The 13,348-nt window shown below is 52.3% G+C and overlaps 1 protein-coding gene across 3 annotated transcripts in view; it reads right to left on the bottom strand.

Moving 5' to 3' along the window:
• The window catches only part of LOC116954886 (ectoderm-neural cortex protein 1-like), a 42,086-nt gene that overhangs the window by 11,438 nt on the left and 17,300 nt on the right, over positions 1-13,348 (bottom strand). For all 3 annotated transcript variants that reach the window (XM_076052611.1, XM_076052612.1, XM_076052613.1), the window contains exon 3: positions 11,233-11,991. In XM_076052611.1, the coding sequence (XP_075908726.1) occupies positions 11,233-11,558 (326 nt within the window). In that variant the 5' untranslated portion in view covers positions 11,559-11,991. The remainder of the gene's footprint in view (positions 1-11,232; positions 11,992-13,348) is intronic.

Genomic DNA, 13,348 nt, shown 5'->3' with positions numbered 1-13,348 from the left:
GTGTTTGAACATCTTCACACCTCCTGTTGTATTGCCAGAAAGGGTAAAACACCGATTGCTTATTGTTTCCAACCCCAGTGTTTGTCTGCACGAGAAATAAACGGAGACTTTGCAAATGCAAAGAGTTCCGTGGGTTTCACGCCCTCCGTTTATTTTCCCCCTCCGCATTCAGAATCGACGTCACACGTTCAGCGTATTTGGCTGCTATAAATGTCCACGAGATGATGATAAGCCACTTCTCGTTGGGCTATCATTTGTGATGGCCAGGACGCTTCTGAGAAAGATTTACGCATCTCACTGGGGCCTGATTTGCTGAAATAAAAAAAAAGTTTAGTTTTAAGGGGCTTGTGCCACGGTGCCAAGGAGATGTTAACTCCATCTCCTGGTATATTTGGAGTTAGTGTGTCTCTCCCTCTCTCACCGTGGTCGCGTGGAATTATTTTCCTCTGGATCCTCCGTCGGTTTGTCCCTACAAATTTAGTTAAATATGCTTAGAATATTTGGAACATTTTACTGCCATAAATGTCCACTTTATAAGCCACTTTGTTGAGCTATCATTTGTGGCCAGGTCGCTTCTGAAAAAATAAGTTAATACCTCGGCGAGCTTTGGCCTGGTAGGATGTGGAAGATTTAGTTTTATGGGTGTGTGATATGTTACCTTTATAGTACCACGTACTCTCCTGTCGTGTGTTCGTGTTGTTTTTTGTTGTGACGTTGGAAATGCTTAGCAGCAGACAATTACTCTAAACGCGTGACGTCGATTCGAAACGTGGAGGGGAAAAAACCGGAGGACCCGGAGAAAAATCCACGTGGCTGCGTGAGCCGGGCCAGGAGCGTCCTTCGCCGCCTGAGTGAGACGCTCCGGGCCCCGTTTGTATTCCCCAGCTGCCTTTGTTTGTTAAACGGGCAAACTGTTGGGCCCCGGTTTCAGGTTTTTCCCCTGAGAGTCGCGTGCCTGAAATAACCGAACGACGCCGTTTCACGTGGGTGAGACGGGCCCGTTGCGTGCGTTTGCCGTCGTGTTCACCGTCGGTGAGCTGTGGTGCGGCGGTCAGTGAGCCGCGCCACGAACCCGGCGACCCGGGTTCGATTCCCACTCGAGGCCCAACACTGGTCTCGATTGTCTGAACTGGTTCCTGGGTCTCCTCCGAGGTTGACTCGGCCTCAAAATGAGTACCTGGTGCGGTTTGTTAAAAATTGCCACTGGGCAAGGTTGAGTCTATGAGCAGTGTTGAGTCTATGGGCAGTGTTGAGTCTATGGGCAGTGTTAGTCTATGGGCAGTGTTAGTCTATGGGCAGTGTTGAGTCTATGGGCAGTGTTGAGTCTATGGGCAGTGGTAGTCTATGGGCAGTGTTAGACTATGGGCTTTGTTAGTCTATGGGCAGTGTTGAGTCTATGGGCAGTGTTGAGTCTATGGGCAGTGTTAGTCTATGGGCAGTGTTGAGTCTATGGGCAGTGTTGAGTCTATGGGCAGTGTTAGTCTATGGGCAGTGTTGAGTCTATGGGCAGTGTTGAGTCTATGAGTAGTGTTAGTCTATGGGCAGTGTTAGTCTATGGGGAGTGTTACTCTATGGGCAGTGTTAGTTTATGGGCAGTGTTAGTTTATGGGCAGTGTTGAGTCTATGGGCAGTGTTGAGTCTATGAGTAGTGTTAGTCTATGGGCAGTGTTAGTCTATGGGTAGTGTTAGACTATGGGCTTTGTTAGTCTATGGGCAGTGTTGAGTCTATGGGCAGTGTTGAGTCTATGAGTAGTGTTAGTCTATGGGCAGTGTTAGTCTATGGGGAGTGTTACTCTATGGGCAGTGTTAGTTTATGGGCAGTGTTAGTTTATGGGCAGTGTTGAGTCTATGGGCAGTGTTGAGTCTATGGGCAGTGTTGAGCCTATGGGCAGTGTTAGTCTACGAACTATGTATTGTGTTGAACTTCTTTGGCACCATACATAGCCAATTGCAGGTGCCGAAGTGACAGCAGCAAAAGCAAATGAAATAAAAGCACGGCAAGGATGCAAATCGATAATCCTAACGAAAATAAAAACAATTTGCACCACCTGAGAAATCGAAAATATTGCACAAACGCAAATCAATATGACATCAACGCCAAATAAGAAATTGCGTGCGGCGCAAACATGGGTCGGGCAGATGACCTCTAGACTGATCGGAGCGCAAATGACAAAACGCAAATGACAAACAGATATCGGTTGACAGTGGTAGCAATGTGTGACCAAGCAGGGGTGTTACAGAGTGGGCAGGGAGACAGGAATCTGAGCACGGTATCTCTTTTAGACATGATCAAGGTTTGAAAAAAAAATCACAATTGGTGCGTTTACCCTGCCTGGCAATAAAACAGCAGTTGTGTTAAGACGTTCAACCACGCACAGAGATGATACACCTATTGCAAGGAATCAAGTCTGCATTAACCACACGCACACGTGGTAAAACAAGCAAACACACTTGGCTCTGATGGTAATAATAATGATGTACACATCGTCTTGGCCGGCACCACCGGCGTTATACCACGGAACAACGCCAAAAGGCCAACAGCAACAAAGGGTTATGGGTGGGGGTGGGTGGTTGCACGCAGCCCGCATCGAAGGACGCGGCCAATCTGACAGAAAACACCCGCTGTTGTTGCAATGGGCGGAGGAGCTATCTAGGGGCGAATGTCACGGGAACAATGCCCGCGGTCGATGCTCGAGATAATCGAGTGATAAGGAAGTGACTGTGAACAATGGTCAGAGAGAGAATGAGTTGAAAGTGATTGTCGGTTTTAGCATCTCGACTTCTGGACGCCCACAGTCAGTCGCACGTGTAGAGAACACGTGTGTCCTGTCCTCAGAATACCGGGCGAGTTCAGGGGTGGGCCTGCCGCAGTTGGGCACCACGGTAGACAGGAGTTGGTATCTTCCTCGCCCGACATGCACGAGGTCGTGGGTTCCGATTCCGACCCCCGAGACCTGCTGTATATTTGGAGTTTGTGTGTTCTCTCTCTCTTAGACTTACGATAGTTTTGACTTGTGATGGGGTCGTCGTAAATCATCCCCATCGTAAGTAGAGGACTACCTGTATTTGGAGTTTGCGTGTCTCTCTCTCTCATCATCATCACGGTGGCTAGATGTTAACTACCTCGCCTAGTATACAGGTGGTCCTGGGTTCAGATCCCGACCCTGACGCCCGCTGTATATTTGGAGTTTGCGCGTCTCTCTCTCTCATCATCATCATCACGGTGGCTAGGAGATGTTAACTACCTCGCCAAGTATACAGGTGGTCCTGGGTTCAGATCCCGACCCTGACGCCCGCTGTATATTTGGAGTCTGCATGTCTCTCTCTCTCTCCCCGTGGTCGCGCGGATTTTTCTCCGGGTCCTCTGGTTTTTCCTCTCTGCATTCAATATCAACGTCACGCGTTTAAAGTATTTGGCTGCTAAAAATGTCCACGTGTTCATAATGAGCCACTTGGTTGAGCTATCATTTGTGACGAGGTCGCTTCTGAAAAATAACTATACAGCTCAAGTGGGCCTTACCTGGTAAAATAAAAATACAGCCGGTTCTCCTATAATGCCGCAGTAGCCGTAGTTCTGGCATATACGATAAAGTGCAGTCTGCGATAGCACGTGAGATGCGTACGAAGGCTCAACAAAGACTGAGGGCGTGGGATAGCTTCTAGAAGCATCCAGCAGCATCCCAGTGCCTCGTGTGATGCTACGCGAAGGCAGTCGTACAAACCACTTATTCCTACTCAGGCTGCGACGTGGTTCCATTCACTCTATCGCGTACTCGATTTGTAGATGTTGTGGGTTTATTCTCCAACACACAACTGGTGTGCTGAACTAGTAACGAATTGCCATGTGTTGTTTACGTGACAAACCTCACTAATTGGCTGTTTTGGGTAGTGGCGGGTTTAATGGCGCATTGATATTTACGCGATCAAACCCAAAAAAACCTCTATTATGGATAATATTGGTCGCGAAAGCCTACTCCTACTACTACTGCTACGCCTAAAACCGGGTGAGTGAGTGGGTGAGTGAGTGAATGAGTAAGTGGGTGAGTGAGTTGGCTAAAATACGAGTGATTGAGTGAGTGGGTGCGTTAGTAGGTGAGTGGTGGAGGGTTTAACGACCCCTCTTCTATAGAGTGTAGTTTAGGTTGGATGGTATTCCATTAAAAGTTTAAATACCCTCAACCAGAGCGAGGCTCTCGAGACCTTCCTTGAACTGAGACCCTCTTCCACCAGCAGATACGCGAGAGGGAACTTGCAAGGCTGCGCCTTTGCCTCCGCTGTGAATTCCGGGGGTGGTTTGGCCAACGGCCGGGGGCATTGCTGGGGCGCAAGGCCACGGTAACTGCGAGTGTGCGAGTTCAAACCCCCGGTCGCCTCGGGGCAACGGTTCAAAGCAGGCAACGCTCGCTCAGCCGGTGGGAAGTTAACCGCAGATATCACGCGAATTAATTCGCCCCCCCCCCCGCCCGCCACCCCCACCACCACAGGAATGTGGAATTTCCACCGCAGGGCTCGGGCCTGTGTAACGGGGTGGGGGGGGGGCATCTCCCCAGTGTTTCGCTACAAAATGGGACCGTTTTTGCCAGTATCAAAGTATGAAAAAATAAGAATAGCTTTTACCCTTTCCGGCAATGAAAACAGGTGGTGTTAAGATGTTCAAATACCAAACAGAAACTGCATTGACCACACAAAGTACTTGTGGTGAACATTCAAACAAACATGCTCCGATAAAATATGATGCATTACATTTGAAGCATCTTAACACCTCCTGTTTCTTTGCCGGAATGTGTAAAACCTGTTCTTATTTTTTCATACTTTGATCCTGCCAAAAAGGTCCCAATTTGTAGCTGCTCACCCCGAGCTATAAACGCCCTGATAGTGGCATTGTCCTTGTACTGGTCGCCTTGTGGCGTTCTCTGCTCTGACGCTGGTGGTGAGACAAGGCCCTAGAGAAGGCTGTCTCTGGTGTAGGCCAATCAGTTTCAAAGGCAATGCATCAAACATTACCAGCGTGTTTGTTTGCATGGTCAATGCAGACTCGAATCCTTGCAAAGGGTTTATAGTTGGTGTTTGAACATCTTCACACCTCCTGTTGTATTGCCAGAAAGGGTAAAACACCAATTGCTTATTGTTTCCAACCCCAGTGTTTGTCTGCACGAGAAATAAACGGAGACTTTGCAAATGCAAAGAGTTCTGTGGGTTTTATGCAAGTTCAAGTTTACATCTCGTCATCGTTACATTTTACCCTCTAGAGGAGAGCCTCCTTCCGCCAGCTTTCAGCTCAACCAAGAGGCTATCATCGTCATCATCATCACCGCGATGTTGATTCTAAATAGGGAGGGGAGAGAGAGACGCAGAAAACTCAAAATATACAGCAGCAGGCGTCAGGGTCAGGATTGAACCCACAATCTCCTGCATACCGGGCGAGCGAGTTAACATCTCCTAGCCACCGTGATGATGATGATGAGAGAGAGAGAGAGACGCAGAAAACTCAAAATATACAGCAGCAGGCGTCAGAGTCGGGATTGAACCCACGACCTCCTGCATACCAGAAGAGGGAGTTTGCTGAAACTAACACCAAACTATTTTTATTATTCTTGGTTCTTTCAGTAAAGTCACGTAGAAGGGAAACAATAAAATAATAAAAATATAAACAAATATTTTATTGTTCCCCTTCTACGTGACTTTACCGAAAGAACCAAGAATATGAATCCCTGCAGTCATGAAAGCTTTAAATCAAAATTTATTTGTATTTTACCAGGTAGGGCCCTCTGAGCTATGAAGCTCTTTTTCAGAAGTGACCTGGCCATCACAAACGACAGCTCAATGAAGTGGGCTGATCGTCATCGTGTGGACATTTCTGGCAGCCAAACACTCTAAACGTGTGATGTCAATTCTAAATATGAAGGGGAAAAAACCGGAGGACCCAGATTTAAAAAATCCACGCGACCACGGAGAGAGAGAGAGAGACGCAAACTCCAAATATACAGCAGCAGCAGGCGTCAGGGTCGGGATCGAATCCACGCCCTCCTGCATACCAGGCGAGGGAGTTAACATCTCCTTGCCACCGTGGTACACAGGGGAAGCAATTGCAGAGCCGCACATTCACCTCCTAGCCTCTTGGTTTCCACGTTTTGGAGTTGACCTTCAGGAGAAAACCCTGCGCGTTGGCTGATTGACGCAAACCGTTCCAAGCCTGCGCCTCTCTCGCCCACAAACGAAGCCGAGGCAACTTCTCGTCAACCACCAATGACACAGCGGGGAGCGGTGGGCCGCAGCGGCGAGCGCACTGCTGCTGCTGCTGATGCTGCTGATGATGATGCTGCTGATGATGCTGCTGTTGATGATGCTGCTGATGATGCTGCTGCTACTGATGCTGCTACTGATGCTGCTGCTACTGATGCTTCTGCTGCTACCGATGCTGCTGCTGCTACTGATGCTGCTGCTGCTACTGATGCTCATGCTGCTGCTGATGCTCATGCTGATGCTGATAATGATGCTGCTGCTGATGCTGCTGCGCCGCGAACCTGACAACGCCCGAGTTTGAGTTCCGCCCAAGGAGATGGTCGGTGGTGACTCCGCGTCGTGCGTACAAAGTACAAACCACACCCGGGCTGGAGCGCCCCAGTCCCGAGTGCTCACACCACTCTCTACCATTCACCCACTCACCGACAGTAACAGCCCCCCCCCCCTTCACGCTCTTTTATCGCTGCTACCAAACTAAACAATTAAAACATATTTACCACGTGAGGCGTCAATGAGCCGCGAAACGTAGCGGCTCTTCATCAGAAGTGACCTGGCCATCACAAATGATAACCCAACGAAGTGGGCTTATCATCGTCACGTGGAGATCTACAGCAGCAGCCAAATACTCTAAACGCGTGATGTTGATTCTAGATGTGGAGGGGAAAAACCGGAGGACCTGGAGAAAAATCCACGTGACCCACAGAGAGAGAGACACACAAACTCCAAATGCAGGTAGTCCTCTACTTACGATGGAGATGCGTTACGACGACCCCATCGTAAGTCAAAAATATCATAAGTCGAAGATGGCCTTAGCCTACCCAGGAGTCTATAAGAATGGTGATAATTTAGCAAAACAGAGCAATTTACAGTACCGTACTGTATAAACTATATACTGCATGCATTTATTAATTACAATACTGTATTGCACAGTAGAAAAAAACAAGGTAAATTCCTACCTATATGAACTGCAATTTGATAAAAACTTTTTTCAGCAAACAATCCAATCTGCTATAAAAAAAAAAACTTTTAAAATGCATTGAACGTGTTGTTCGCTGCTGCGTTTGCCTACCGCGCAAAATTTAAAATATTTAACAATTTTGTCGTATCGCTATCGCCATCGTAAAATCGAAATATCGTAAGTCGGACCACCGTAACTCGGGGACTATCTGTATACAGGAGGAGTCCGGGTCAGGATCGAGCCCACAACCTCCTGTATGCCAGGCGAGGTAGTTAACATCTCCAGCCACCACGGTCAACTACCATGGTGACTTGTTCCTGTGAACCTCGCTCGTTGATTCCTCCACCACCCGTGCTGAGATCACCCGCTGCCTCGACCACACTGTCTCTAGCCACCATCACAGCAGGTCACTGCAGCACACTCACCCACTTACTCACCCACTTACTCACCCACTTACTCACCCAGCCACTTACTCACCCAGCCACTTACTCACCCAGCCACTTACTCACCCAGCCACTTACTCACCCAGCCACTTACTCACCCAGCCACTTACTCACCCAGCCACTTACTCACCCAGCCACTTACTCACCCAGCCACTTACTCACCCAGCCACCTACTCACCCAGCCACTTACTCACCCAGCCACTTACTCACCCAGCCACTTACTCACCCAGCCACTTACTCACCCAGCCACTTACTCACCCAGCCACTTACTCACCCAGCCACTTACTCACCCACCCACTTACTCACCCAGCCACTTACTCACCCACCCACTTACTCACCCAGCCACTTACTCACCCAGCCACTTACTCACCCAGCCACTTACTCACCCAGCCACTTACTCACCCAGCCACTTACTCACCCAGCCACCTACTCACCCAGCCACCTACTCACCCAGCCACCTACTCACCCAGCCACTTACTCACCCAGCCACTTACTCACCCAGCCACTTACTCACCCAGCCACTTACTCACCCAGCCATTTACTCACCCAGCCACTTACTCACCCAGCCACTTACTCACCCAACCACTTACTCACCCAGCCACTCACCCACCCACTTACTCACCCAGCCACTTACTCACCCAGCCACTTACTCACCCAGCCACTTACTCACCCAGCCACTTACTCACCCAGCCACTTACTCACCCAGCCACTTACTCACCCAGCCACTTACTCACCCAGCCACTTACTCACCCAGCCACTTACTCACCCACCCACTTACTCACCCAGCCACTTACTCACCCAGCCACTTACTCACCCAGCCACTTACTCACCCAGCCACTTACTCACCCAGCCACTTACTCACCCAGCCACTTACTCACCCAGCCACTTACTCACCCAGCCACTTACTCACCCAGCCACTTACTCACCCAGCCACTTACTCACTCAGCCACTTACTCACCCAGCCACTTACTCACCCAACCACTCCCCCAGCCACTCACCCAACCACCCATTCCCCCACCCAGCCACTCAACCAGCCTACTCACCCAACCACCCACTCCCCCACCCAGCCACTTACTCACCCAGCAACTTACTCACCCAGCCACTTACTCACCCAGCCACTTACTCACCCAGCCATTTACTCACCCAGCCACTTACTCACCCAGCCACTTACTCACCCAACCACTTACTCACCCAGCCACTCACCCACCCACTTACTCACCCAGCCACTTACTCACCCAGCCACTTACTCACCCAGCCACTTACTCACCCAGCCACTTACTCACCCAGCCACTTACTCACCCAGCCACTTACTCACCCAGCCACTTACTCACCCAGCCACTTACTCACCCAGCCACTTACTCACCCAGCCACTTACTCACCCACCCACTTACTCACCCAGCCACTTACTCACCCAGCCACTTACTCACCCAGCCACTTACTCACCCAGCCACTTACTCACCCAGCCACTTACTCACCCAGCCACTTACTCACCCAGCCACTTACTCACCCAGCCACTTACTCACCCAGCCACTTACTCACCCAGCCACTTACTCACTCAGCCACTTACTCACCCAGCCACTTACTCACCCAGCCACTTACTCACCCAGCCACTTACTCACCCAGCCACCTACTCACCCAGCCACCTACTCACCCAGCCACTTACTCACCCAGCCACTTACTCACCCAGCCACTTACTCACCCAGCCACTTACTCACCCAGCCATTTACTCACCCAGCCACTTACTCACCCAGCCACTTACTCACCCAACCACTTACTCACCCAGCCATTTACTCACCCAGCCACTTACTCACCCAGCCACTTACTCACCCAACCACTTACTCACCCAGCCACTCACCCACCCACTTACTCACCCAGCCACTTACTCACCCAGCCACTTACTCACCCAGCCACTTACTCACCCAGCCACTTACTCACCCAGCCACTTACTCACCCAGCCACTTACTCACCCAGCCACTTACTCACCCAGCCACTTACTCACCCAGCCACTTACTCACCCAGCCACTTACTCACCCACCCACTTACTCACCCAGCCACTTACTCACCCAGCCACTTACTCACCCAGCCACTTACTCACCCAGCCACTTACTCACCCAGCCACTTACTCACCCAGCCACTTACTCACCCAGCCACTTACTCACCCAGCCACTTACTCACCCAGCCACTTACTCACCCAGCCACTTACTCACCCAGCCACTTACTCACCCAGCCACTTACTCACCCAACCACTCCCCCAGCCACTCACCCAACCACCCATTCCCCCACCCAGCCACTCAACCAGCCTACTCACCCAACCACCCACTCCCCCACCCAGCCACTTACTCACCCAGCCACTTACTCACCCAGCCACTTACTCACCCAGCCACTTACTCACCCAGCCATTTACTCACCCAGCCACTTACTCACCCAGCCACTTACTCACCCAGCCACTCACCCACCCACTTACTCACCCAGCCACTTACTCACCCAGCCACTTACTCACCCAGCCACTTACTCACCCAGCCACTTACTCACCCAGCCACTTACTCACCCAGCCACTTACTCACCCAGCCACTTACTCACCCAGCCACTTACTCACCCAGCCACTTACTCACCCAGCCACTTACTCACCCAGCCACTTACTCACCCAGCCACTTACTCACCCAGCCACTTACTCACCCAGCCACTTACTCACCCAGCCACTTACTCACCCAGCCACTTACTCACCCAGCCACTTACTCACCCAGCCACTTACTCACCCAGCCACTTACTCACCCAGCCACTTACTCACCCAGCCACTTACTCACCCAGCCACTTACTCACTCAGCCACTTACTCACCCAGCCACTTACTCACCCAGCCACTTACTCACCCAGCCACTTACTCACCCAGCCACCTACTCACCCAGCCACCTACTCACCCAGCCACCTACTCACCCAGCCACTTACTCACCCAGCCACTTACTCACCCAGCCACTTACTCACCCAGCCACTTACTCACCCAGCCATTTACTCACCCAGCCACTTACTCACCCAGCCACTTACTCACCCAACCACTTACTCACCCAGCCACTCACCCACCCACTTACTCACCCAGCCACTTACTCACCCAGCCACTTACTCACCCAGCCACTTACTCACCCAGCCACTTACTCACCCAGCCACTTACTCACCCAGCCACTTACTCACCCAGCCACTTACTCACCCAGCCACTTACTCACCCAGCCACTTACTCACCCACCCACTTACTCACCCAGCCACTTACTCACCCAGCCACTTACTCACCCAGCCACTTACTCACCCAGCCACTTACTCACCCAGCCACTTACTCACCCAGCCACTTACTCACCCAGCCACTTACTCACCCAGCCACTTACTCACCCAGCCACTTACTCACTCAGCCACTTACTCACCCAGCCACTTACTCACCCAACCACTCCCCCAGCCACTCACCCAACCACCCATTCCCCCACCCAGCCACTCAACCAGCCTACTCACCCAACCACCCACTCCCCCACCCAGCCACTCACCCACCAACCCGACCACTCGCTCGCCCACCGGGTGAGTGGGGTGGGTGACGGCGAGCGACTCACTTGGCCGTGTAGGCGAAGTCGAGGAGGAGCTCGAGCACCTCGGGGTGGATCGCCTCGTGGAAGTCCACCTCGCCGTCACGGCTCTCGCGCAGCCCGCCGGCGAACATCGCCTCGAAGTAGCGGCTGCACGCGGCCAGCACGGCGCGGTGGCACGGGAAGTCGCGCTCGCCCGCCCGCAGCACCACGTCCGTGAAGAGCGAGCGCTTGCGCAGGGCGCAGAGGCGCCCCAGCACGCAGTCGGCGTGGCCCGGCTTGTGGAAGAGCGCCAGGTTCATGGAGCCCGTGCTCGCGCGCGACTTGCGGTTCTCGTGCACCGACACCGACATCGTGGCGGTTTTGGTGGTGGTGGTGGTGGTGGCGGCGGCGAACGAAGGTGGCGGCGGTGGCAGTTGCGGTTGTGACGGTGGTGGTCGTGGTGGTGGTGGTGGTGGTGACAGTGGCGAGGGTTGTGGTGAAGTTGGTGGTTGTGACAGTGCTGGTCGTGGTGGTGGCGAGAGTAGCGACGGTGGTAGTTAAGTTGGTGTGACGGTGGTGGCTGTGAAGGTGGTGGTTAAGTTGGCGGTTGTGACGACAGTGGTGATGATGGTGGTTAAGTTCGTGGTGATGGTGGTGGTTGTGACGGTGGTGGTTTTGGTGGCGACAGTGGCGAGGAGACGGTGGTTAACTTGGCGATGGTGGTGGTGGTGACGTCTGTTACCCTCTTCTCCACCCCCACAGTCCTTCGAGAGCCCTTCGCCTCCCTTGCCCGTGTCACCGAAGCTGTAAAACATCGTCAACAGTTTGTTTGTTTCGGTGATTTACATGAACAACCACGACAACAAGAGTGGAGTTTCCCGTTTCGTTTCACACACAGGAATTGCCGACCACAGGACCCAAAGGCCAGCAACAAACAGCACGATCAAAGGGGTGCCGTGTTGGCTGGGAGATGTTAACTACCTCGCCTGGTATACAGGAGGTCGTGAGTTCGATCCCGACTCTGACGCCTGCTGCTGCTGTATATTTGGAGTTTGCGTCTCTCTCTCTCTCTCATCATCACGGTGGCTGGGAGATGTTAACTACCTCGCCTGGTATACAAGAGGTCGTGAGTTCGATCCCGACTGATGCCTGCTGCTGCTGCTGTATATTTGGAGTTTGCGTGTCTCTCTCTCTCCCCGTGGATGTTTTTCTCTGGGTCCTCCGTTTTTTCCCCTCCACAGTTAGAATCGACATCGCACGTTTCAAGCATTTTTACAAATGCAATGTCAAGGCCAGGTCACTTACGCCGCCCACCAAACATCAGACCACCTCCCTCCTCCCCTCCCGAGCAGAATATTGGGGCGAGTGCTGTTTAGCGAGTAGCACCTACGACACGTACGAGGGGGTGGGTTGTCAGCACCACGCCCAGCCGCAATGCTTACACACCGCACCAGGTATTCATTTAAGGCTGAGTCGATCTAGGGGAGGCCCAGGACCGATGCAGATCATTGTCACCGGTGTTGGGCCGTGAGCGGATATCGAACTTGGGCCACCGGATGCAGAGCACAGCGCACTAACCGCTACGCCACCGCTCCTCAACAGACTCACATAGAGACCCATAAGACTCGCGTAGAGACGCATAAGACTCGCATAGAAGTGGGCCTATCACCACGTGGGAATTTATAGCAGCAGCCAAACACTCTGAACGCGTGGCGTCGATTAAAAAATGTGGAGGGAAAACTCGGGAGGGGGAACCCGGATTAAAAATCCACGCGACCACAGGGAGAGAGAGAGACACGTAGACTCCCAATATACAGCAGGAGGTGTCAGGGCGGGATTGAACCCACGACCTCCTGCCGGCCCCATGTGGTCACGTGGGTGGTGTTGAGGAGGAGGTGGGGGGGGGCAATGACATTTCAAGAGCCCTGCGGCCTCGGAAAGGTTTTATTTTATTGACGGTTGCTGCGGAGAGAGAGATTGGCACCGCGCCCACCGCCGTAGCAGTGCACCCACGGACTGGGGAATAGCCATCCACGGTGGCTATGAGATGTTAACGACCTCACCTGGTATACAGGAAGTCGGTTGTGCCTTCAATCCCAACCCCTGACGCCTGCTGTATATTTGGAGTTTGCGAGTGCGTGTGTCCGTCTCTCTCTCCCCG

The sequence above is a fragment of the Petromyzon marinus genome, chromosome 57, assembly GCF_048934315.1.
Source record: "Petromyzon marinus isolate PM22_M1 ecotype Great Lakes invasive population chromosome 57, UKy_Petmar_22M1.pri1.0, whole genome shotgun sequence".
Classification (NCBI taxonomy): Eukaryota; Metazoa; Chordata; class Hyperoartia; order Petromyzontiformes; family Petromyzontidae; genus Petromyzon; species Petromyzon marinus.
Note: the sequence above shows the minus strand (reverse complement) of the source record. Positions and strands in the feature narration are given on the sequence as shown.